This window comes from Balaenoptera acutorostrata, chromosome 4 (genome assembly GCF_949987535.1).
Source record: "Balaenoptera acutorostrata chromosome 4, mBalAcu1.1, whole genome shotgun sequence".
NCBI classification, from domain to species: Eukaryota; Metazoa; Chordata; class Mammalia; order Artiodactyla; family Balaenopteridae; genus Balaenoptera; species Balaenoptera acutorostrata.
Window position 1 is genome coordinate 119532629 of NC_080067.1, and position 24986 is coordinate 119557614.

The following is a 24986-nucleotide window of genomic DNA, read 5'->3' on the forward strand; positions in this document are numbered from 1 at the left end:
TGGAGCACGGGCTCTAGGTGCGCGGGCTTCAGTAGTTGTGGCGCGCGGGCTTAGTTGCTCCGCGGCATGTGGGATCTTCCTGGACCAGGGCTTGAACCCGTGTCCCCTGCATTGGCAGGTGGATCCTTAACCACTGCACCACAGGGAAGCCCTAAATTCTTAGCTTTTAAGCTAAAATTTAGAGATGAACAATGCATGCTTTTCCCATCTTTTTTGTATGTGGCTTTGTGACATAAACATTTTTGAATGGCTTGTATTATTCTTTGAGATAAGCTGTGTCTTGAATTTTTAATTTTTTTCCTTCCTGTCTTCAAAGCAGCATGCTATAAAATGTTTTATACGTCTCATAGATTTTCTTGTTACTTAATAGAAAAAATAATTTAGATTATAAAGAAATACTTTCATTATAAGTTATTTATTTCTATCAAATCCATAGTCCAGAAACCATTTTATTGTCAATTTCATCTACTTATCAAATAACCGTATTGAGACTTTATTCATTCTTCTCTGAAAATGTGGAAAAAATTTCACAGCATCTATGTGTTTTAACATGATGAGCAAAGGTTAATTTAGTAGCCTTTTCTTAAGGTTTTTACTTATATGGGATGACCAACCATCCTGGTTTGCAGGGAACTGTCCTGGTACTAGCACTGAAAATCCCTAGTCCCAGAAATATAACCCTCGTCTCTGGGAAAACTGAGACAGTTGGTCACCCTAAGCCTAGATGGTTTAAATGAATTGATTTATATGTGAATGAGAAATCTCATTCATACAAGGTAAATAAAATGGTAGTTTAAATAGAAGAGTTGTATCTACATCATTTCTTTCATAAGCAAGTTAAAGATTTGGAAATCATTAGTGAAGTTAGGAGAAAAATTCAATTATACATAAAAAATGATTTAACACCTCCCATTCCTCATGCTAAGAGGTACAATTGTTAGAATGCAGTATGTCATCAGTTCTTTTTCCAGTCCTTTTCTGCTTCCTGTGTGTCTTTGTAGGCTTCTTTGATTTCCCTTGTTGGTGTGATATTTTGGTAAAAAGCAGCTGACTCACATCCCATCCAAATCCCCAGTGTCCTCCAGATCCTCCATAAATTTGGCATTCAGCCCTCTCCTTGCCAATTACTTCCTTTCCCCCCAATTCCCACATGTCTCCTTCCTAAGCCAGCTGCTCCTCCTCCCTTCCTTCGATTAGTGCTTTCCTCTGGTCTTCCGACTTCTTTCATTGTTCAATGTCCGTTGCTTCCTTTTCCCCTCTGCTCCCCTACAGGAAATCAGCATGCTTAATGCAGCTGATGTCATAGAGCCCCTTTTCCCTGAGAAGTTAAATTTGTGTTCCTGAAAAATAAATATGTAGTTCTGTTGTGGGAAGGTCAAAGGAAACTGGTGTATTGAACCAGAATTTTTTTCTGCCCATCTTACATAAAGAGTCATGCACATTATATATCATCTTTTTTAAAGAATAAAAATTTTATTCATGATCTTTTAAAAAATAAAAAATCTTTTTTAAAAGAATAAAAATTTTATTCATGATTTAAATATAAGTTAATATGAATCATGGGACTGAAGAAATGAGTTAAAAAGTAAATTTATATCCTATCCTACTTAATTTTCAAATTTAGTCATTGAAATACAGTATTAGTAAAATTAAACAGTTTCATATATTATAAGACAACGTTTTAAACCTATATGCATGATTTTATGGACGTTTGATCTCTATAAATTTCCATCTGTGAAATTAATTGTCTAATAATACCTATATTGGTTTACAGTGTCCTTGTGGGAATCCAGTGAGGAAATACATGTTATATGTCGTTTTAAATGGTGACACACTCTGTACGTATTAGTAATCAGTATTCTGGTGATTATTGCTGTACCTGCCTGAACTCTGGATAAATTTAGCAATCAATAACTTGATGGAAAAGGAAAATCAGGAACTGTTTATGCCACAGCAATTTCAACTTTTCTGAATTAAAAAGAAGACCATATATGTATATGAAAACAGACCCAGCATTTGTCTCATCTAAATTTCTATTTATACTGATTTACAACTGTGAGAAAATCAATTTCTACAGAATCACCATGAGTATTTAGTGCAGGTGAATATTATGAATAAATAAAGTTTTCAGACTAATATTGATATTAAGAAACTAATTTAAAATCCTATGTTCACCCCTACTGTGAAATGCAATGATCAACTGGGGTTTCCACAAGAGAATTAAGCCCTAATGCCCTAAGGCATCCACTCTGTGTAATAAACTGACTTTTCTCCCGTGCATCTAGAACAGTTCTAGTTATGTACAATTCTCAGGGGAATTGAGAAATGCTGTGATTCAGATGAGGTTCACTGGTTGAGAAAGGCTGGTTTATCTTCCTAAGGAACATCCTGAACCTTTCCAGAAACTTGTAATTCTATTTAAATAATTAAACATACACTCATCGTGTTTGGATGCTGAAACTAGAAAAAAGAAAGCCAAGCATCTCAGGCCTACCTGTGAAACCCAAGTACTCTTTTGAAAGGATTTTAATAAACTAAGGCCTTCTCAGTTCTAGCACACAAATTAGTTTAGATGACAATATAGTTATAAATATAATTCCAGTGAGTATTTATTTGATTATTGCTCTCTAGATTTTCATTATTTGTGTGTTAGACGTGCATTTAAAAGCTTGGATACTAAGAGTTTGCAGTACCGAATTATGAAAGTCTTTGCATATCCAATTCCCTCTGCCTGGAATGTTTTGACGCCTACACCGTCTTTGTCTAATTCACTCATTTTCAAGTTCCAACTTAAAGGCAAGTTCTTCCGAGGAGCCTTCTGCAAAACCCTACTCTGCACTTCCACACTAGATTTGACTTCCTATTATCTGTTCCTTTTCCTTTTGCTACATATTTTTCTTTTAATCTATTGCAAATCATTACTTCTATATTACTCATCGAATATACATGACACATAAAGGTCAGCCGTATTCCCTCTGTCTTGTGGTTGGAGCTCAATACATATTTCTTGAGCAAATATTAAATGAATGAAATATAAATCATAATAATGTCTTCTAGTATACTCAGAACTGAAAAGTTGCTAATATGAACATAGTTGATTCTATTTCCATATGCACTTATACATTTACTTTCTTATTCCCTTGTAAATTGGAAAGGAGGTATCATCCACACCATTTATTATTTTCTAAAGCACGTTTTTTCACTGCCTTATCAGCAAGAGAAGGAAGAGATATTATACAGGTTAATTATGTGAGTAAATATATTTCTGTAAGTGTGACTTACAGATACTTACAGAATCTTAGAGATGGAGCTGAGGAGAGATGGTAAATGGGCAAGTCCCTTCATTTTTAAGAAAGAAAGGGAAGCCAGGGGAGTAGATTTGCCCTGAGTCACTTAATGGATCTGTATCGTGAGTCAGGAATACGAGCCAGACCTCTCAATGCCTGTTCTGATTTTCCCATGACGAACTAGACCTGATCACCCCTTCTCAAACAACACTTAAATTTAAGATGTTTCCTAACAAAAAATCCACAGGTAAAGTGTTTTACTGGACTCATTTCATACAATTTTTCTACTTGTTTTGGTCCTGAATTCAGTATTTCTTATCTTAGTACCAGTTATAGAAAGTATTATTTTGGGCTTCCCTGGTGGCACAGTGGTTAAGAATCCGCCTGCCAGTGCAGGGGACAAGGGTTTGAGCCCTGGTCCGGGAAGATCCCACATGCCACGGAGCAACTAAGCCTGCACTCCAGAGCCCACGTGCTGCAACTACTGAGCGCATGTGCCTAGAGCCCGTGCTCTGCAACAAGAGAAGCCACTGCAATGAGAAGCCCAGGCACCGCAATGAAGAGTAGCCCCAGCTCGCCACAACTAGAGAAAAGCCTGCGCTCAGCAACGAAGACCCAATGCAGCCAAGAATAAATAAATGAATAAATAAAGGAAAATAAAGAAAGAAAAAAAAGAAAGTATTATTTTCTATATTTTCCCTTATTATTTTCAATTATTTATCCATTGGGTACAAACATGGCCTTGTGTCACGTTGATTAATAATTCTGTATGCATTTTTGCTTTATCAATTATGTTTTTAACAACATACCTAAATTCATCTTAAGTGATTGATTATCTGAAATTGCCTCAGGATTTCATCCAATAAATAAAAATAAATTACACAATTTAAATACTAAGTTAAGGTTAACTTATGGCCATCTTGGGAAAGTCTGAAGCTCCTTTTTTGAAACTGCATTAATAACTAGACCTTGGTCACATCCTTTAATTGTTGAAAATACTAAGCTAATAATAAATATCTTCCCTATTTATTAGGCTCATAATGAGAATCAAACCAGAGCAGTGAAAGTGTTTTGAAGACTCACAATAACAGCCTTATTGTAAGGTGTTATTTTAAGTAGTGCTGTCTTGATTTTCAGTTAATGTTCATTCTGCATTGATATTAATAACTTGGAGAGGTAAGAGACCAGAGATTTTTAAGTTCCAAATGAAAAAGAACCCTTTTGTATTATTTAGTGGACAAAACAAACAAACAAACAAAAAACAACACTGATAAAAATGGTATATCCTGTTTCAATCAGTTTTTTTTAAGTGTACAAATATATGAGTCTCCTTCTGGATGCCATATACTTTTAGGGGCCTCTGTAATTTATAGTCTGCATGCCCATTTTTGTCTGGGTCCCTTGAGACACCTCGTTGTAATTCCTAATAAAATCCTTGTAAGTCCATATAAAATGACTCAAGTACCGCAGAGAGGGTGCAAGTATGTTTGGATGCAGAGATAAAGTAGCAGAGGCTAAAGAGTGCCAGATAAAATATTGTCTAGTTTAACAAATAATCTTTGGTGACTTCAGGAAACAATATACTATAATTTAACTTTTAACTTTCCTCTAAGAAGTGTAATGAACTTCCATATGAGTAAAAGTCCTAACATATGTGAAAAATCAGAATACTCTTGAACAGTTTTGGTATTGTACAATGTAGATTTTTTTATCCAGCTTTGTGTTAATGTTGACTGTCAGTACTCTTTTAAATCTCTCAAGATGATTCTGGCCTTCTGAATTTTTTTTCCAAATATGTTTCCTCCAAAACAGTTTTGAATATTTTTCCAAAATCTAGTCCCACCCAAATGTTAGTTTCAGGAGTGCCTGGCAGATCTGCCTAAGCCGCCTTCAGTATGGAATTCTGCCAACTCCTGAAATTCACTGGGCCAAAACCTGATGTGGATGTATACTGCGGCCCAGCATCCATGATCCTTCAGTCAGAAGAGATCTTTCAGAAAGAAGCAAGCGTCTCAGAAATTTGAGTAAACAGCTAAAAAAGAGTTATAGCTCATAATTCAAAGTAATTATCAATACAGTATACTACCAGAAGTATTATAACTCTACAGAATGAACACACATGGTCAGAAACAGAGCTCATAATAGGAATTTCTGATTAGCTTGATACCCTAACTTAGATAGCTGACTTACAAATGTTGCTGTCCCGTTTGTTTTTTCCTTATAATGCATGTTCACTCAAGCAGCTGGATTTCTTCACTTTCCAAGCACTTTGATATATTTGATCAGGCCATTACATTTTTCCAAATAGCCAAGGACTAGTGGAATTTTACTACTGTCTGGGAGCATTTTGTTTAATTATAGGTTAAAGTAGTTTGCCAAATTAAAGGTACAATCTTCTGTGGTTTCAAGGATGTTCCAACCAGTTTATTTTATTTTCAATGTTCTATTAATCACGGATGAAATGTTTCTCTAAAGATATAGTTTTAAAATTTATCTTAAAACCTTGCTTATAAATCTTGCCTATAATTTGGAAAATATTTATATGATATCAGAGTACTTTTTCGTAAATTCTGTTTTTAAAAAGTTGACTTTTCTAAATGCTTGTGATTTTGGTGTTTGCTCATGATGGCCCAGACATAATTTTATTTTTCTGTTTACCACAGGAAGAATGAATTGTAATCTTTAAAAGCAAAGTAGTAGATTCAAAAGTGCATTTGATTGTACAGCATTCTTTCCTTAAAACATAGTTCAAAATGCGGAAATCAAAGAAAATATTTTAAGCCTTTAAATTTAAAATTACTTTTAATCTGAGCAAAGGGATTGGGATTTCCTTTTCATAATTTATAACTGGCTAAAATTGGTTTTACCTATTTCTCCATCTTGTTCATATTGTCACTTTTAAAGAAGCTCTCTCCAAAAATAATCCCAAATCTTATGCTGAGGCTGATGTCTTCCCTAATCTAATGCTGATTCTGCATTTCTTTTGTCTAAAGGTGAGTTGTTTTAAAAGTACTAATACTCTGTTGGTAACATCTGACCACTTCAATTTTTATCTCCTTAAGCCCAAAGAATTTGATAATATGATAAATCATGCACTTGTAAAATAATCCGGTGTGCATTAACAAAATTACTAACAGATGGCACAGGTTTTCTCTTCTTAAATCTTACAAATCTAGGTGATCACGAAGCTTTAAAGGCTGATCACACTAGGAAAAGGCTCACGTCTAAGTAAGTCACCTTTAAGAACATCATCTTGTATGGGAAAATTTCAAAAGCAGGTGAACTCAATCTGTATAATACTGGTTGAAAATAATGGAACTCTGTCTCCTTGAGTGGATAAAGTGTAATTTACTAAGGAATCCATTATTTCTTATTTCTTTGCCTTTTAACATTCATGGTGTCACTCTTCTCTCTCCTAGATACATCACATCACCATATTGCTACATACATCATGCTTATAAAAGATCATGTCAAATTTTCTCATCTTTATTAGGAAACCTTATAAATATTCTGTTCAAATTTTAAATACACCATAGTAATAAGTACATATTTATATGGGGAAAGAAGAGCTATTCCTCTGTATAGGAACTAACGTAAGATATTTACCTAACTAGATTTCGCCTGCAAAGAGCACATGCATATGTGAAATGTAAACATGTACATCTTTTCCACTGGCAGCTAGATGGATTAATGGCAATTAGATTGGCTATCCCAATCACTCAGGCTTAAACATGGAGTGTAATGGATGGAAGACCATCAATCTAATGGACTCAGGGAGGTCCACCAATAGCACCTATTTCTTCGCCAAGCCATTGGGTCTCGCAATCTATACAAGACATTGCTAATTTGTAGTTTGTAGCATGAGAAGCACAGAAAACATGAGCTCTTGTTTTCTGTCCAAAAGAAAGTGCGCTATGTAAACTTTACTTTGGATTTATGTAGAATGAACTCCAATCACTTACTAAATGATCTGGAGCAAGATTCTGATATTCTCTGAGCATTAGTTTTCTCATCCCCAAATAGAAAAATATACCTCACCTGTGAGACTGTTGTAAAAATGAAAGATGATGCATGCAGCAATGTCATATACACAGCACATGTTGCTGCGTCATGGTTCTCATTAATCACAACAGTAATGATATTCCAGATTATTGTTTAAATACAGTAGTACATTTACAAAATTTATCACAGGTTCACTGATGTATTTTTCATGTGTTTGTGGAGAAAACTTCCAAAAGCATTTTACACTTAGGACATAATTTTTTTCACGTTTCTCCAGTTGTTAAGTCATTTAAAACTCCTATTGAAACATTAGAAAATTTAAATGTATTTATTACTTTTGTATGAAGTCATCAGAATTTGAATTTGTCTTCCACAAGACAATAGAAAAGAGTGTACTTCTAACATAAATTCTAAAATATCAAGCCTTTTTATGAAGAGATGATGACTGAAATCAAAGAATTCCATGTATCCTACATCTCAGATCTTGAAAAATCTGATAGTGTGCTTTCTATGTGGGTGTTGAGCAAGATTCTAGAGATACAACAAACTCCTTGCCATTGTAGAACTTATATTTTATATAGAAGAGAAGCAAGAAGCATAAGATCAAGTTTTTTATTTGTTTGTTTTTGTTTTTGTTTCGTATTGACTTTATCTTGCGCCTTCATTTTCCCACTGACTGATATCACTAACACCAAAACCTTTCCCTCTACTCAATCCTGAAACCTCCTATTTAGGTTTGTATGGAAGCAACCTAGGATTCACAAAATTCTGAATTTCAAATCAAAGTTCAAACATTACAACTCATAGCCTCAGGGTTAGGAGCAATCCGAAACACTGAGATCCTTAACAGCATTAATACTTTTTGCACTACATTTTCTGTTCAGTATGTTTTTATCTTGACTGAGGAACTGAACCATTTATGGCTGAGAAGCATTGTCACAAACAAGTATCATTCCAAATGGTGTTTGAAATACTCTTCAGATAGACATTTTCTCTTTTGTTTTCACAGATAACTATAGAACTATAAGGGGCAGGGTGCATTTATTTTGATTTCTTATTTGTCCACAAGTTAACCATTAGTTCTCAGGAAATAGAAGTACATGTGGATAATTCTGAAGGTTAATGTAACACACTGAAAAGAGTTCATTTAAGCCCTAGCTCAAACCTTTCTTCCCAAGATTTTATTCTCTTCCTTACATGTGTAAATTAGCCTACTTGTTTTCTCTTAGGTAGTATGTAGATATATTTTCATTTGTTTTACCATGTGCAGTGGTGGAGGAGAGGGGGTTATCGTCTTTTATCTTATCATCTGTCCCTTATGAAATGAGGCACGCATTTGCCAAATAAGAGAGCTAAGTTCCGGCAGAGTCTTGTGATCAATAAAAGAGAGTGAAGCAACTGGCCATATGGATATTGAATCTCTGACCGACCCTGTCTGATGAGCCTTGACTCTGATTAATCAATTAAGCCTGTCACTTGCAAGTCTCTTCTTGTTCTCCTTTGACTCTTTTAGATTAAAATACCACAGAATGGGAATGAGTGTTTATTTCAATTTGTAGCTACTTTAGGGATCTTCATACTTGCATAGAATCTTAATAAACTGTATTAAATGCTTTTATTGCTTTTTTATATTTTTGCAAGTTACAAATATCTTTCCATAAAGCAGTTCTCTTAGGTTAATTTCTGTACTTCATTTCCATAAAGTCATCCTGCATTTCTAAATCCAAGAATCCCTTATATACTCAACCTTGGTTTGACTTTGTCTGCCATGGTTATATGTCTTCTTCATATAAGTGAATTTAAATTTCAAGAGTAACAAAATAGTGTCTCTGGAAAAGGCATTATCTCAGCAAGGCATTTGGTGGTGAAGGAAATTCTCACACTGGACCAAAATTGGAGAAAAGAACTAAGCATAAGAACCCATGGTGAGGAAAAAAGATTTACTATTTGAAAAGTATTTCAGCTGGTCCACTTGTAACTCAAAAGAGCCAAGTGTTTGAAAATGAGCTTTTCTCCCCTCAAATATGATTAGCATTTGTCATCTTTATTTCTAGAGTATAGTCATAATTCCTTCATAGATTTTTATTTCAGGCTGTCCTAACAGTGACTGTATGTAAATTCAGAATTATAGGCAGATGGTTGCAAGAGGTGATAAAAAGCAATCCTGGTTTCGTAGGAAAGTGAAAATTGCCCATAAGACTTTGTTTTTACCTTTAAAACAGCGGGACATTGTTTCATGAGACCTGTGAAGGAACCAATACATTAACTTTAATGGCTAGGAACTAAATTAATTTCTCATATGTATGCAGAATACTACCATGAAATACGTAGAATTTTCAGAGGTAAAGATCAATCAACTTACTTACTTTGGGGGGATAGCTAGCAAAGGCTATTTTCTTCCCAAACCACTCTTTATATTGCCTCCTTTTTATAGGATTCACTTTTGGGTTCTGATCTTAATGACTTGGGAACCAGATACCTGGGGAATCAGCTAAAAGCCCTCACTGTTTCATCTGCTCTCCATTTCACCAGCATTCGGCAGTTGTCTGCCCCTGGTTTAGAATACGATAAATTAGAGATGGCTTTCCCGGTTGACTGGTTCAAGAAAATGGGTGCTCAAGAGAAAATGCCAAACCCAAGTCTTCATATTGACTTTGAGCCATGCTTAAGCAAGCAAAATAGGTGTCTTTTAAGGAGACTGGGTTTCTTTTTTCTATTATTCCTTGTTAAAATTAGGATTCATGGCAAGATCCTCCGGTGATATAAACTAGATAGATAGAAAGGTAATAATTTATACCTTCACAAAGAAAATCATCCTCTCCCTTTCACTAACTCTGCCTCTCTGCAGGGTGGCGCCCACTTGCCTGCAATTAGCAATACAGCTCTTCCTGATATAACCTATATCAAATTATCCTAGGTGCGCTTCTGTGGCAGCAAACAGCCAACTACCAATTTATAAATTGCTATGAGGAAGAAATGAGAAGTTTAGTCGGAGAAATGAAAATCACAGAGAAGTGCAGCTGCCATAGTCCTAGGCAGCGATTCTCCCAGGCCTGTGTTCTCAGCTGACAGCTCACCAAGCTGTTTAGAGAGCCACGTGTCCCCACTGGGATAATTGCTTTTTCTGCATGAGTCTCTTGTTGCTTCTCTCTGGTGATCAAGTGTGTTTAAACTACTGGCAGAAATCATGTTGGTTTTTAAACGATATTGTAAAGTGTACCAGCAAACAAATGAAATTGGATCATGTTCTCTTGTATGCATGTAGCCCAAGCAGATATGGGATGCCAATGGACAGATCCTAACTGCCTGTTTTTCCTCTTAATTCCACTCCTAATAGAACAGTTGAAAGACCTACAATAAGTTGTGGTTTTTTTCCTTGTAATGCTGTTCCTTTTAATGTCACCAAGTAAAATGTGGAATGGTCATGTGTTTTCAGTTTGTCATTTTCATAATTTCTTTACGATGTATACGTACTTATCCAGGCATCCTTTTGTTGTACAAGATTTTTTCATGAAAATCTCATGAACATTGTTCATACCATAAGTAGGCTATAAAGAGGAAGGGAGCTTTGCATAAGAATGGACAAGTAAATGGATTAGTATCATTCAGGTGAGAAATTTTTACAGTGTGAATGAAATCTAACTACTTTTTTTATAATCTATAGTAAAAAAGTATTGTAAATATTAGCATATAATCTATTTTTCTTAGTTTAACCCATCCAAGAGACACAGTCACTCTCATTTTGTATCATGAGTCCATATTGAACTGGTCCTGAGTACATGCCAGCTTTGCCTAACAGCTTTTGGATGACTAGTATGAAACCAGATCACATCTCATCAAGAAACTTGAGTGGGAAATATTTAAGACAATGCATTTCTTTTTCCTTCTCCCCCTCCTCCTCTTCCTCCTTCTTCTTCTTTTTTCTCTCTCTCTTTCTCTCCTTTTTTTTGAGGTCTCTGTGAACCAGAATAAAATAGGAATAGAAAGAGTTGAATTTTTTTTGGAAAATATATTGAGAGACAGTAGCCTTTATGAAAAGTAGAAAGGAAATAAACTTTGTTAGCCAGGAGGGAGAACTGTGATTTGGCTAACCATGGTTTATTGTTTATTTATCTATCTAAAATAAAACTTATGTTTGAGACTTTAATATGAAATCATGCTGTTACGGATACACGATATCACTTTTAAAAGCATTTTGTGTGACAAGATTAGTACAAATAAATAGAATAAATAAAGGTTAAGTTCTTGAAATTTCTTCTTATACTTAAGAAAAGTGACGATGGTGACAAAAGTAGTAGATATAAATTGTTTTATATCAATGGTTTTTTAAAAAAAATTTTTAAATTTATTTTTTGGCTGCATTGGGTCTTCGTTGCTGTGCACGGGCTTTATCTAGTTGAGGCAAGCGGGGGCTACTCTTTGTTGCGGTGCGCATGCTTCTCATTGCGGTGGCTTCTCTTGTTGCAGAGCACGGGCTCCAGGCGCACGGGCCTCAGTAGTTGCGGCACGTGGGCTCAGTAATTGCGGCTCACGGGCTCTAGAGTACAGGCTCAGTAGTTGTGGCGCACAGGCTTATTTGCTCCAGGGCATGTGGGATCTTCCCGGACCAGGGATCTAACACGTGTCCCCGGCATTGGCAGGTGAATTCTTAACCACTGTGCCACCAGGGAAGTCCTATATTAATGGTTTTTGATAGTGGAAATTTTTCAAAAACTTAAATTTTTATCTGCTTACTAACGCCATTAAAATTTAGGTTCCAAAGAGTGAAACAGCAAAATTATGAATGTGTATATTCAAAAATATAAAGTACCTACATATGATATTCAACCATGATTAGAAAAACATGAAATTATTTCATTCTAGACATGGCTTTTTTACTAACGGTTCTTAAGGAACTGCTTACCTGGGAGTGTGAGTAAGAAATATTGCCAAATAAGAAATACTGTATTCTTTGATATTGTATAAGATCTGAATTATATGAATTATCTTTTACTTGGTTATAATTTTTTTAGACTGCTATGAGACATGTATTTTATCCAACCCTTTGCCTATCATTTGTACAATATAATTACACTACCACCAGTGTTTTTCCTTAATTTAGAATGCAACAAAGCATAATTGATTTTGAAAGGTACTATGGTATATGTTAGAAGGTATGGATGCTTCAGTTGGAATTGTTTACATTAAAGGTTGATACCACTCTTGCAACCAGATTGGAAAGTAATGGGTATTTTTCCATTTCCTCTCATTCTCTGCTCCCTGATCAAACAATATATCTTTTTTTTTTTGAAGGGGGAGGTTATTTTTGTTGTTGTTGTTGATTTAATGCTAAATGTTAAAGAAATAACATTATTACCGTGACTCTTCTTTACATGTCTCTGTTGAAAGGAGTCCTAGGAACCATCCAAAACTGCCTTGCAGTTTAGTTCACCAAAGAGAATGTCTGGGGGCTGTGACTGGCCATCTGGGGTACCTGCATCTCGTGATCATTAAGAAGTCTTAAACCCATGCAAAGTACTTCCCTTCTAGTTCACAACAGTTTGATATCTGTTCTACACGTCAAAGATCCAGGCAGAAATGGCAGCATTGCTATGAAGAGATTTTCTGCCCAAAGAGACTTAGTGAATTGTTTAAGGATGATACACTAGACTATAATTCAAAACCTCTCATCTCATTTACTTTGCAAAACAGTATGAAAGCAGTGGTAAAAAATCAAGTGTTTCAGAAAAAATAATTTCTAAACCTGGGTGCTTTAAAATTTTTATTCCTCCTATTAACCCTGCTTATTAAGTTTTTACTACTGTAAATGAATATTTCTGAGTCTTTAATCTTTTAGAAAATTGTAAAAATTAAGTACTGCACAATTTCTCATTGGTATAATGACACCTATTTGCATCTTACGTACATTGTTTAAACATATATCTCTTTTAGCATTCTAAATCAGTGTTCTTTTAATCCATTGTTAGGATCTATTTTAAAAATAGTATTTATAGTAAGAAACACAGATTTTGAATGCAAAATCTACTAAAGGAAATGAGATAAATTATATGACAGTTTGGTGGTTAGCAATTTGAAATCATCTTTGAAGCCTTTAATATAATTAGTGGTTTCGTTTTTGGTCTGCTGAATTCAAGTCACATTTGGTTAATGTAATTAAAAGCAGAGAAGATTTTGTGTAGCCAAACTAGTTAATTAGCCCCAGTTGGTTTAGTATATTAACCTAGAGGTGTATGGATAACATTGTCGGGGTGATGCCTGAAAAACAATTCCTGTGTAACAGATACTGCAAATCACCTGACTTGCTTTAGGGTAGAAAATGATGACATACCAAGGAGTTCATTTTAAGTTCATCTTTATTTCTGATTTTAAGCACTGATTGCAGGGTGAGCTGTATATGCCATAGAATAACCAGACAAAAAGCTTACTTAATTTACATTTTAAAAGAAAGCATGCTTCTGAGGGAGGGAGATGCAAGAGGGAAGAGATATGGGAACATATGTATATGTATAACATTCACTTTGTTATAAAGCAGAAACTAACACACCATTGTAAAGCAATTATACTTCAATAAAGATGTTAAAAAACAAAAGAAAGCATGCTTCTATATGTGCAAAGATAATGTTCCTTCTTGTATTCTGGAAGTAAGAATTCTGATTGTAGTTTTTCATGCTTACCAGAAATATGAAATAATTCTCTTCACTTTTGTTTGAAAAGCTACAACTTATACCTGATTTTTCTATATCATCTTGTTACTCAGTAAACAATGCAATAAAGGAGATGAAAGCATTCTAGAAGAGATTTTCAACTACTTCAGAGAAGTCTTTAAGTACTCGGAGAGAAGGCTTTTACCCCTAAGGAATATAATCATTTATAGCTTCTTAAAGGGAAAATGCTAGTATATAAGAATCCTATATATCAATTACATTGAGGTATTCCATACCTTAATGTCACTAAAACTTTTTTTTTAATCTGAAACTGTCCTGAAGAAAAATATAAAGTGTAAAGATATTTGAAACTTTAACATTTTTACCACCTTTTCCTTTCTCCTCCTGTCTCCTTCCCCAGAAGTAGCAACACCACTGGGCCCTTTTTTGTTTTCTTTTCATCTAGTATGTAGTTAGCCGAGGTCCCCCTTTAAGCGCTGTCTAGAGCTTATGGAAATGTAGGCTTCTAATGTGGTTACTACTGCAGGGTGATAAGGTAGATGGTAATGAGTAAGTGGGACCTCTGCTTCGATTTTTGACATAGGCTAGATGCCATATTGTCGGAAAGCTTAACTCATTCTGCTTCTCCACTACCCGCTTAGATTAATTGAAGTAGAGCTGCTGCAGTGCAGTGTTTAACACTGTGTCTGTTCATTATACAAACTCATTTTTGATAGGTTTACAATTTGGCTGTCAGATCCAGCTGCAGGAAGAGACCTGCCAAGAAATATTTCTTAGCTTGTTTTAAATAGTGCTATTTTCACATTTATGGTGTTTTGTATGTGTTAGACATATTCTTCCTTTCTCTGTAGAGAGAGGAAATGTCAATTTTTGGTTTACAAAGGAGCACTAAGATTTAGAATGTGTATAGATTCCCTTTACAATCAATATTTTTAGATGACAACATAAAATGGTGATTGATTGTTAATAGTAGGTACTGCTTTAAAGCTGGTACGTTATATTTGATCGGGGTTATAGCACTACGTTTATTTCTATTCTTCTGTTTATTGAAAAGAACAGGCCACCATGCAGTCCACATTTGTGACCATAGAGAATAGAATTATGGCTTTTGGTTTGCTCTGTTTCAATTCAGCCATTGACATAATGCCAAAATCAATTTGAACTTGTAGAAACTGAAGACTACCATTTTCATCCATTATTTTGTGTATTTCTCTGTTTTCAGTACTTTGTTGTTTCTTCCTTCACTTTTATCAATTTCTGTCTCTATCATCTCGAAGGAAATAAGCTTCTCCCAGGTTTGGTGAGGCTTGTTTGATTTTCCATTTAAGTTGTAATGTTCACTTTGGGGTTTTTGAACCATTATTGCCAGTGAGTGTAGAGTAGAATGTAGGGTTTTATAGTGAAATTGTCTTGTTAATGGGATGGAAGTTGTGTAGGCGTATTTATACTAACCTGGGGACTCTCAGTAATGATTTTTCCAAATAGAGTAAACATTTATGGTATTACATGATTTTAATCCCTCCTTCCTTTTGTTATTTTAATCCAGCATTTATCCTTAGGCCAGAGCCAGGTCTTTAGAACAAAGTTTCTCAACCTCAGCACTATTGACATATGGGGTGTATGATAATTCTTTACTGTGGTGGACTCCTTTGTGCTTTGTAGGATATTATTGAGTTGAAAATGCAACTTAAAAAAGAAAAGCATGAATCACATGATTTTACTTTAGTAAAAGTGTGTATGTGTAATGTATATTTTATATCTATATTTTTATATCTATTTATCTATATCTATATTGAGAGAGAGGGAGGTCAAAAGAAAAATGCTCATAAAGTATTGACAGTAGTTAACTTTTGGAAGGTGTTTTTCTTTTCATGTGACATTTATTTGTTCTTTTTATTTATTCTGTTCGAAAACAGGTAAGTACATATGAAAACAATAAATCTATCATTAATATATCTTGTAGCTGCTATAAACCTTTATGAAAATGCTTCAGTGGATAATAGACTAATTTTGTCTACAAAAGCAGTTTGCATTCATCAAAAATCTTTCGAGTGACTACTATATGCAGCCATTTTTCTAAGCATGAGGGATAGAATCATGAGCAATGCAGAGAAAAGTCCCTGGATGATTTTTATAATGACACCTAGAGAATTATGGTCATTTTTTAAATAAAAGGACTGAAAAAATGTCAGGTTCTAAAGGCACAAAAATTAAAACTGCTCTGTTAATATTTGGTTTGTCCTAACACGTAAAGACTTGGTCGCAATATCTAGTTTGGATGTCTGGATTGAAATAAAGCAATTTAGGCATTCCAAAACAGTGTGACCCCACCTTTATAAAGTAGTAGTTTCAACAAACTCCCAGTGTAGGATGAAAAAAAAATTCTATTTGAATGGTTCCTTCCTTCCTTCCTTCCCTCCTTCCTTACTTTCTGTATTTTTTCTTTCCTCCTTTGTTTAATCTGTATACTGTACAAAATAACTGTGAGGTCAAAATCTCCATGAATAAACATTCTGGAAGTTATCCCTGACAAAACCTTTCTAAGGTTCAGAGCATTATAGTTATTCAGGGGTAATTGAACTCTACTCCCCACCAAAAGCATATTAAATTAAGTAAAGATAGTTCAGTTTCCGCATCCCAATCTTAATTCATGGTTAGCTTTAGCCTACATATTGTACTGGAAGTCTGCTTACATTTGTAATTAATCCTTCTTCAAATAATTAAGTGTTCAAGAGTGTACCCGAATGACTTTCCAGATGATTTATTGGGATCTGTTCAGTCTCTGCCTCCTAAGTCCCCAAGAAACTGTTTGGATGGCAGAGACACTTATGTTTTTTAGGACAGGTCAGGTTCTGTAATGTTTTGGAAATTAAGATATATTTGCTAAAGCAACTCTGGCAAATTAAGTAGTTAGAGACATTTTTATTTCCACATCTTGTAATACTAGAATATGCTTCCTTGAAATTACATATAGCTAATATGTATTTACATGTTAATTATAGTCATATGGTATTAAGAATTTCCTAAACAACAAGGTCCTACTGTATAGCAAAGGGAACTACATTCAATATCCTGTGATAAACCATAATGAAAAGAAGATAAACAAAGAATGTATATATATATATATATATATATATGAATAACTGAATCACTTTGCTGTATAGCAGAAATTAATACAAAATTGTAAATCAACTCTACTTCAATTAAAAAAAAAAAGAATTTCCTTTTTCTTTTTTCCACTTGCTAGCCAAATTGTTCACACAATGTTTTTGGTTTTCATTTAATTAAATAATACGAAAGAACTTGGTTGGTTTGGAAAAACAAATTTCTAGTTATATAGAATATAATTACTTTACGAGAAATGTAGGTAAGTAAAAATGTTTGCCTCTTGTATATTGTACCTTTGGAATAAATTTTGTTTAAAGTTATTACCTATAGAGTAAATACTACACATCAGCTTTTTGATATAATCAGTCTTTCTTTGCATGCTTAGAAAGTAGACTTCACTTATGAAGACCTCTGTCATGTAAAAATTACTATAGCAATTTTAATGATAGTCACGTGAAACTTTTTTTTAAGATACGAGGAGGAAAGCTCATGATTACTTACACCCGCAAAAGTGATGCTGGCAAATACGTTTGTGTTGGTACCAACATGGTTGGGGAACGTGAGAGTGAAGTAGCAGAGCTAACTGTTTTAGGTAAGTGCAATTTTATCTGATCTGCTCACTGTAAAGCTTATCTCATTATTATTTAGTATCTTTATACAAGGGAGAAAGAAATGACCTTTTCTAGAAGGTAAACCAATATTTTGGGGGCTGGAAAAAAGACAGAAGAAATCAGTAAAGCAGCCTGAGATAAAGTAGCCAAGACATAGGAAGACAATTAGGAGGAAACACTACACCTAGGGACGAGAAGTAGGGAACTCGGTGGAATAATTTTCTAAATAATATTTTAAATTATAAATCTGCTCATGTGGAACATCTAAAATGGCTTTTAGTTTGTTCATCTGTATTTTTTTTTTTTTGAGATGACTTTTTCTAATTTTAGAGAGACCGTCATTTGTGAAGAGACCTAGTAACTTGGCAGTCACTGTGGATGACAGTGCGGAATTTAAATGTGAGGCCCGAGGCGACCCTGTACCCACAGTACGATGGAGGAAAGATGATGGGGAACTGCCCAAATCCAGGTATGGATCAGAATTTAATGATGGGATTCATCCACTCGGAATTTCTACAGTTCTCATCAGACCACTTTTCACATATAAGCCATTAGAATGGTCTACTCTAGACTCCTTGATCTCCTCGGGCCAGACATAGTAACATAGTAACGGAGATAATTAGAATCAGAAGGTTGCCATGCTTTCTTTGACAGTGTACAGATAACTGTAAGTTCATGACCCCAGCCTGCCCAAGGAACCCTTGGAAGATGTGACATTCCTTAAACAGTTTTCTCTTTGTCCAACCAGACTACAGTTAATACCAATGTCTTATATGGGAATAGGTAGGGAAGGGAGGTATGGCACTAAAGATGTAACTACAAACCAATTAAAAAGCAGACTCCCTTTTCCTTAGCTACAACATCACCAGGGAATGGTAGAAGAGGTCAGAGTTTCTTGATATCTGTCAAATCCTTAAATTGGCTAGAAGCAGAGATACACTCGCAGCCTTAGGGAATGAGGTAATGAAATGAAACTTTCAGGCACTGTCTTTAGGCTGTCTTCTCTAGTGTGTCCATTCATTCAGCAGACATACCTTGAGCCCCTGCTAGGTTTGGGGGTCACAGCAATGGTTTAGGTATACTTTCTGCTGTCAAGGAGCTCACCAAAGGAGTCATGTATGGATAGATACAGAGTAACGTAGCAAACCCTTTTGTTGCATAAAGGTAGACCCATGGGAGCAGAAAATCAGGAGAGAGTTCTCAAAGGAAAGTGACATAGAAGCAATGTCTTGAAAAATATGTATCAATTTGATAAGCAAGAAAGAGGAGAAGAGTATTCCAGGAAAAGAGACATCACAACATAGACACAAATCTAAGACTGTTTTGAGTGGTGGAAATTTAGCATGGCAGCACACAGCGCATGTGGCAAGAAGTTATGGGAAACCAGGTTGGAGATAGTGAGGCCGGATTTACAGGACTTTGTATCGACTAAAGAATTCTGAATCATACGGCATGCACATTGATAAGCCAAGAGGGATAACTATGAACAGGATTGCTTTTTAGAGGAAATAATTTTTTTAGCATTATGGATATCACATTAATGTGGCAAGGGGTTGGGGGGATGCCGTTGGCCGGGTCATCATTGTTGATGTCCAGATAAGAGATGTGAATCGCCTGAACTGGGAGATGATATGGAAATAGGCTAGGGGTCCATCATGGAGAGAAAGTTCTGAGACCCAATTGATGAACTGAATGATTTGTTATATATAGGGAGCTGGTGAAGGAAGATAGGTAGGTTGTGTTAGGAGAAGGAGTGGTTTTATGTGATAGGGTAAGAAAAAAAAGTTTTATCTAACGTATTAAATATTAAGTGTCTCTGGGGGTATGATGTCTAATTATTAGTCAGGATTATGAATTTGGAGCTTAAGTGAAATAGGGGCAGCAAATGTTTGTGTGGTTGATCAATATATAAACTAGTGTAGATAGTATAACTGAGGGATATCATATAGAGTAAAAAGAGGATTAAGGTGAAATTTCAAGGGACACCCAACATTTAAGAAAAGACAAGATGAGGCAAGGCAAGGGAATTCCAGAATAAGACTTTCTGGGTTTAAATATTAACTCTGCCATTAAAATAGCTGAAGACCAAAGCCAAGCTACCTTACCTTCCTATGCCTCAATTTTCTCATCTGCCAAATGGAGATGAGCATAATACTTCATAAGGTGTTATAAGAATTTTAAAAGATAGAACCTACAAAATGCTTAAAGTCTGACATATAATAAAAATTTATTTAATGGTCACTTAAATTTTAGTATGAGTACAGGAGCTTGAGAAAATAAACAAATAAGCGTCAACTTTGCCTAAAAATATTCTGTTAAAAAGTAGTTTTAATATTTTTGCCCACACGAATGTAAAAGAAGTGCTCTTTTCTACGTGCATGCTTACTTAGAGGAATGCTGCATTATTTACCTTCTGCTTTAAATTCTCTGAAGAGAATGTTGCCTGTGATTTGATACCTAAATACATATTTGTAATGATGGATTCTTTCAAGTAGAAAGTCACTTAACTGTGCTTTCTTTTGTTATGTCACTAGATATGAAATCAGAGATGATCATACCTTGAAAATTCGGAAGGTGATGGCTGGTGACACGGGGTCATATACTTGTGTTGCGGAAAATATGGTTGGAAAAGCTGAAGCCTCTGCTACTCTGACTGTCCAAGGTAAGGTTTGGGGAACATTTTTTGTGGTTGATTTATTATATGAGATACTGTTGATATTTGAAAATATTACATATTAGAGTAGTCTATATAAAATATAGACTTTAAATAACGCTATATATATACTTTATTCCAAACATGTTTAAAGGAAATGATTGTTTTGCCTATGGGAGCTCTGTAAGTGTCTGTTACAGGAAATTGAACTAAGTTTTCAAAATTATGAGAGCATTGTCTTGGTCAAGTAGAGGAGGGGAATGTGCTTTAATCTCTGGGTCTTCAAACATAGAGCTTTAATTAAATGACAGCTACTGCCACGAAAAGTTGATCTTTCAATGAAAAGAAGTTTACCATTCCTTCAGGTCATGCACTTTCAAGGGTCTGTACAGTTCAGAACAAAAAAGTGAAAAGATTCTGTTTCCCGCTAGAATGTAAGATCCATCCATAGAGTAGGGACTTTTGCAGTCTTTTTCTGTGCACACCGTGCCTGTGACTTAACAGACATGCAATAAATATTTGTTGAGTGAATGAATTGCATTTGTACTTTGCTAATTCTGATGAAGAGTTATGATTTGGTGTGACGTGAGCCAAAATGGGTGCCATATTCTTTGGCTACAAGTTTTTGAATGTCAAAGTCACATCTTAAACTGATACGCAGAAATGGTTCTGTCACCTCCTTTGTCTCCATAATTTCATATGTCTTTCATTCTCATAATCCCTTTTCCCCTTTTTCCATGATGTCATACTGATTATTTCTTACTATGTATCATCTGAGAACTTTCTCTCATTTTTTTCCTTTTTAAGGACAAATTGTTTATTGTGGAATTTGAGAGACAGTGACCTTTAAAGAACATTTTGTTGGTGAAAAAAATTCCATATTTTGACACGAATATAGAGTAAACAGGGATTTTGGCGATAAACCACTTAGCTTGTTTCTGAGTATGACATTAGCAATACTTGCTCTGTCATCTTTTCTGAGCACTGTCTCCTCTAAGGCTATTACGAAGAAAAAGGTGGCTTTTGAAGGAGAGCTTCTACTGTGGGCTTTCTACAAAAGAGCCTTGTGGGCTTTTTACAGTAGAAAAAAGGAATAAAGAATATTTCCTTCCTGTCTCTAAAGCCATTATGTCCCACTTTGGGGTTTTTAGCTCAACCTCATAAAAACAAAAGAAAAAAAAAGAAAAGATCAAGAACAAACATTGAATTTCTAAGGCCTAGACTACTTCTTTAATCTAAGTTAGACCTGAACTCCACATAAGCCTAAAACTATAAGAAAAGAAAACCCCTTTACATTTAGAGAAAACATAAATTTAAGAGATGTCAAGTTCAAGTTCAGAAGCCCTCCGGAGGGAGTGAAAGTAGCCCAGGATGAATACAAGGTATGAAAAGGTGTGTCTATCTCCAGGCAATTGTGACAGGGAGGTTGATTGTCTATTATATTAGTCAGAGAGATGATGCTTTTATAAATAATAGCCATTCTGCTGTGTCTACAGTAGACATTGAAATCAAAATAGAGTTTCTTCCTGCAATTTTATACTCAGTTCCAAAGTTAATTCAGCCTTAAGTTTTCCATATGGAATTCTTGCTCCTAAGCCTGGATTTCAGTGAAAACTGGGTACAAATGATCAAATCCAGAAACTACTTAAGGAATTTAGAAGTTCTTATTTCAACTGCATTGGGTCTTCTATAAACTTATGAAAGATCTGTGTATTGTTGAGAAGTTATTATTTTATTCAACTATTAAAATAAAATATGCATATTAACATCACTGTGAAAATACCTTTAACATGCTAGAATAATATACACAATATGTCAAACAAAGTAACATGATTCCCAACAGCAAAAGATAACTAAGAAAAAAAACAAAGGAAACTTTTCAAGGGAAACTTGAGAAGTTATGTATTTTTTTCCTTTGAGATTGAATATAGAAAAATATTAGTTACTACAAAGGAAACTAATCAGAAATGAATACATTTGATAGCAGGAAACAATTATTAGAAATTCAGTAGCATAGTTGTTTTTGATTTCTGTATTTTATTTGTGGTTCATTTTTGAGGCACTATTGGAGTCAGTATGGGCTTAAAAATAATCTTCCTTTTCCTCAGTCCTCATGCAATAAATATTTAATTTTGAGAATTGTTGTTGGACAACAGAACCCTGTGTTCCAGTAGCAGTTTTGGGAAAAAAACTTTCTTAAATAAGGGTGAGCATTTGATTTTCACCCCCAGTACAGATATGATTAGTTCTAACATTTAAAAATTAACCCTCATTTGAGAATTACTTCCTTTTTTTTGATATATGTATATATTTTTTGAAATCCCAATTCTGCTCTTTTAGAGACTCTCTCTGTATGTATTTCCTCAAGTATTCCATTCTCAACTCATGATTTCTTTGGTTTTTCTACTTGTGTATTTTTCACAGTCCTTAGTATGGTACTGGGCATTTAGTAGGCACTTTATATAACAATAAATACTTGTTACAATTTGAAATATGCATCTGAACTCCAACCTTCTGCTTGAGTGGTAGCAATATCACAGTACAGTATGTCCCAGGGGAAATTCAAGCATCTTCTGGTGACTTTGATCCTGAGTGTTAACAGTAGGTTACATTGGATCAGATCTGAAGAGATTATCATCTCTGATGGCTGCCTGGTGGTCTGTGTTTGAAAGGAACAGAGTAAAACCTGGGGCTGGACAGAGTTTCCTAAACTTAGATGAAGTTTGTTATCTGATCTTATCTGAACGTGTATTTATAAGCTTATCTGAAGCTTGTTAAATATACAGATTATCAAGCATGCCCTTGGAGAACCTGATTTAGTAGATCTGGGTTAGAGCACAGAAATTTGTTTTTATTTTTGTTTTCAAGCAAGTTCATCAGTCTCTGGAATGAGGAGTTACCTGATGAGCTGACAGAAAGAATAAAGGGCTTTAAAAAATTGCTCTAGAGTCTGGGAATTACCAGGGCTGGACGAAGTGTGTTACAGAGAATTGAGTAGCAAAGAGTATAGACATTGGAGTCAGACAAAATGTAGTTGAATCCTATTTCTGTCATTTACCAACTGTGTGGCCTAGAAAAGGTTATTTAAATTTCATGAGTCTCAGTTGCCCCATGTGTAAAATGGGTACAGTAATACCAACCTCACAGCATTTTTATAAGGATTAAATTAAATAATATATATAAAAGGCTTAACATATTGTCTCTTACAGAGTGTTTTATAAATAAGGAGTGTTATATAAGCGTTATTATTAGTGATAGCTTTATCGCTTACTTTTAATAGTTATTGGTTATTTCATAAGAAAAATAGTAATGTTCAGATAATTCTAGACAGGTAGTTCTTCCTTTGCTATTGTAAATGAGAAATCTGAAGTAGTAATATAATCATGATAATTTATTATGTAACAAATTATTAAAACTCTTCTCAAATAGAAAGCATTACATTTTTATTAAAAAAAAACTTTATTGGCTTTTAAACTAAATGTGTTAAATCTTGTTAGTGCCATCAAAACTAGTGCTAGATTTAATGTGAGGTTTTGCAAAATAACTAGATAATTTAATGAAAATTACAACCACTTGGGAATAGAAATGATTCAAAAACCGATTACATTTTATGTGCAATGGAGTGTTATTGTTATGAAAAAACGTTCAGCAGAGACTCAGAGACTCTGCAGTAATTTGACCTATTGAAAAATAATTAATGTCCATTACATGACCAATAAAAAATGGTGAAGTAATGCTGTTTGGAATGATCACAACAGAGAAGTGTTTCCGTTTAACTCCCAGTTAACCAGAAAATTGAGTTAACCTGAACTTGATATTCTGTCATTTTCTGGAATAATCAAAACTTTATTACCTATAAATGTAAACCATCAATGTTGTTACATTTACGCCTGATGTTTGTCTGCCTCATTTTCCCTCCATACTGTAATAATATCTATGTACCTCCTCAAGAATTCTCTTTGTAAACCTAAAATACACAAACAAATTCAGGCATCTTTTTAAAGACATTCCATCTCAATTTTGATTGATTACATTGTGATATTTGCATTTTAATGTCTCAATTCGACAAGTATTAGGATTGCTAGCTGTCACAGTAGGAATGAGTTATCTTCTGAACTAGTGTTTCATATTGCATAATGGCCCCATCGTTTAAGGAAAAAGATATATACTGTAGTATTTATAACCATTTTATAGGTTGTGACATACCTATAAAATGTAAAGTCTAACTTGAACAAAATAGATGCAGTGAGGCACCCTGCCAGATTTTTTAAACAGTGCGCCATTGAAACTGCTAAAATTTATGCCTCTGCTTGGTGCTCTGAGAATGGTTGCAGGTTTGTTTTACATTATTTTACTATCTTAATCTAAACCCATTAGGTCTTTATTAGATGCTTGCCAGGTGGGCCTTGAGGTTGTTCTTGGAATCACATGATAGCCAACGTAAATTTTCCTGCTTGTTTTCATTTTTGAATCAATTCATAGTAATTAAAAAAGTGGGTACTTTTTTTTTTCTTTGTTGAAGGTAACCTTTAAGAAAAGCATGGTGGATGCAGCCTCAAAACACTTAAAAGAAAATAAAGGCAGAAAAATAACTTTATCATTCTATTAATAGCAAAACCTTTAAAATTAGTTAATTATTTATGATGACAATCATGTCTGT

The 24986-nt window shown here is 34.6% G+C and overlaps 1 protein-coding gene across 1 annotated transcript in view; it reads left to right on the plus strand.

The window, feature by feature from the left end:
• The window catches only part of ROBO1 (roundabout guidance receptor 1), a 389736-nt gene that overhangs the window by 259608 nt on the left and 105142 nt on the right, over positions 1 to 24986 (plus strand). The window contains exons 4-6 of the mRNA XM_007164102.3: positions 17534 to 17654; positions 18004 to 18142; positions 20208 to 20335. Coding sequence (XP_007164164.2) covers positions 17534 to 17654; positions 18004 to 18142; positions 20208 to 20335 — 388 coding nt within the window. The remainder of the gene's footprint in view (positions 1 to 17533; positions 17655 to 18003; positions 18143 to 20207; positions 20336 to 24986) is intronic.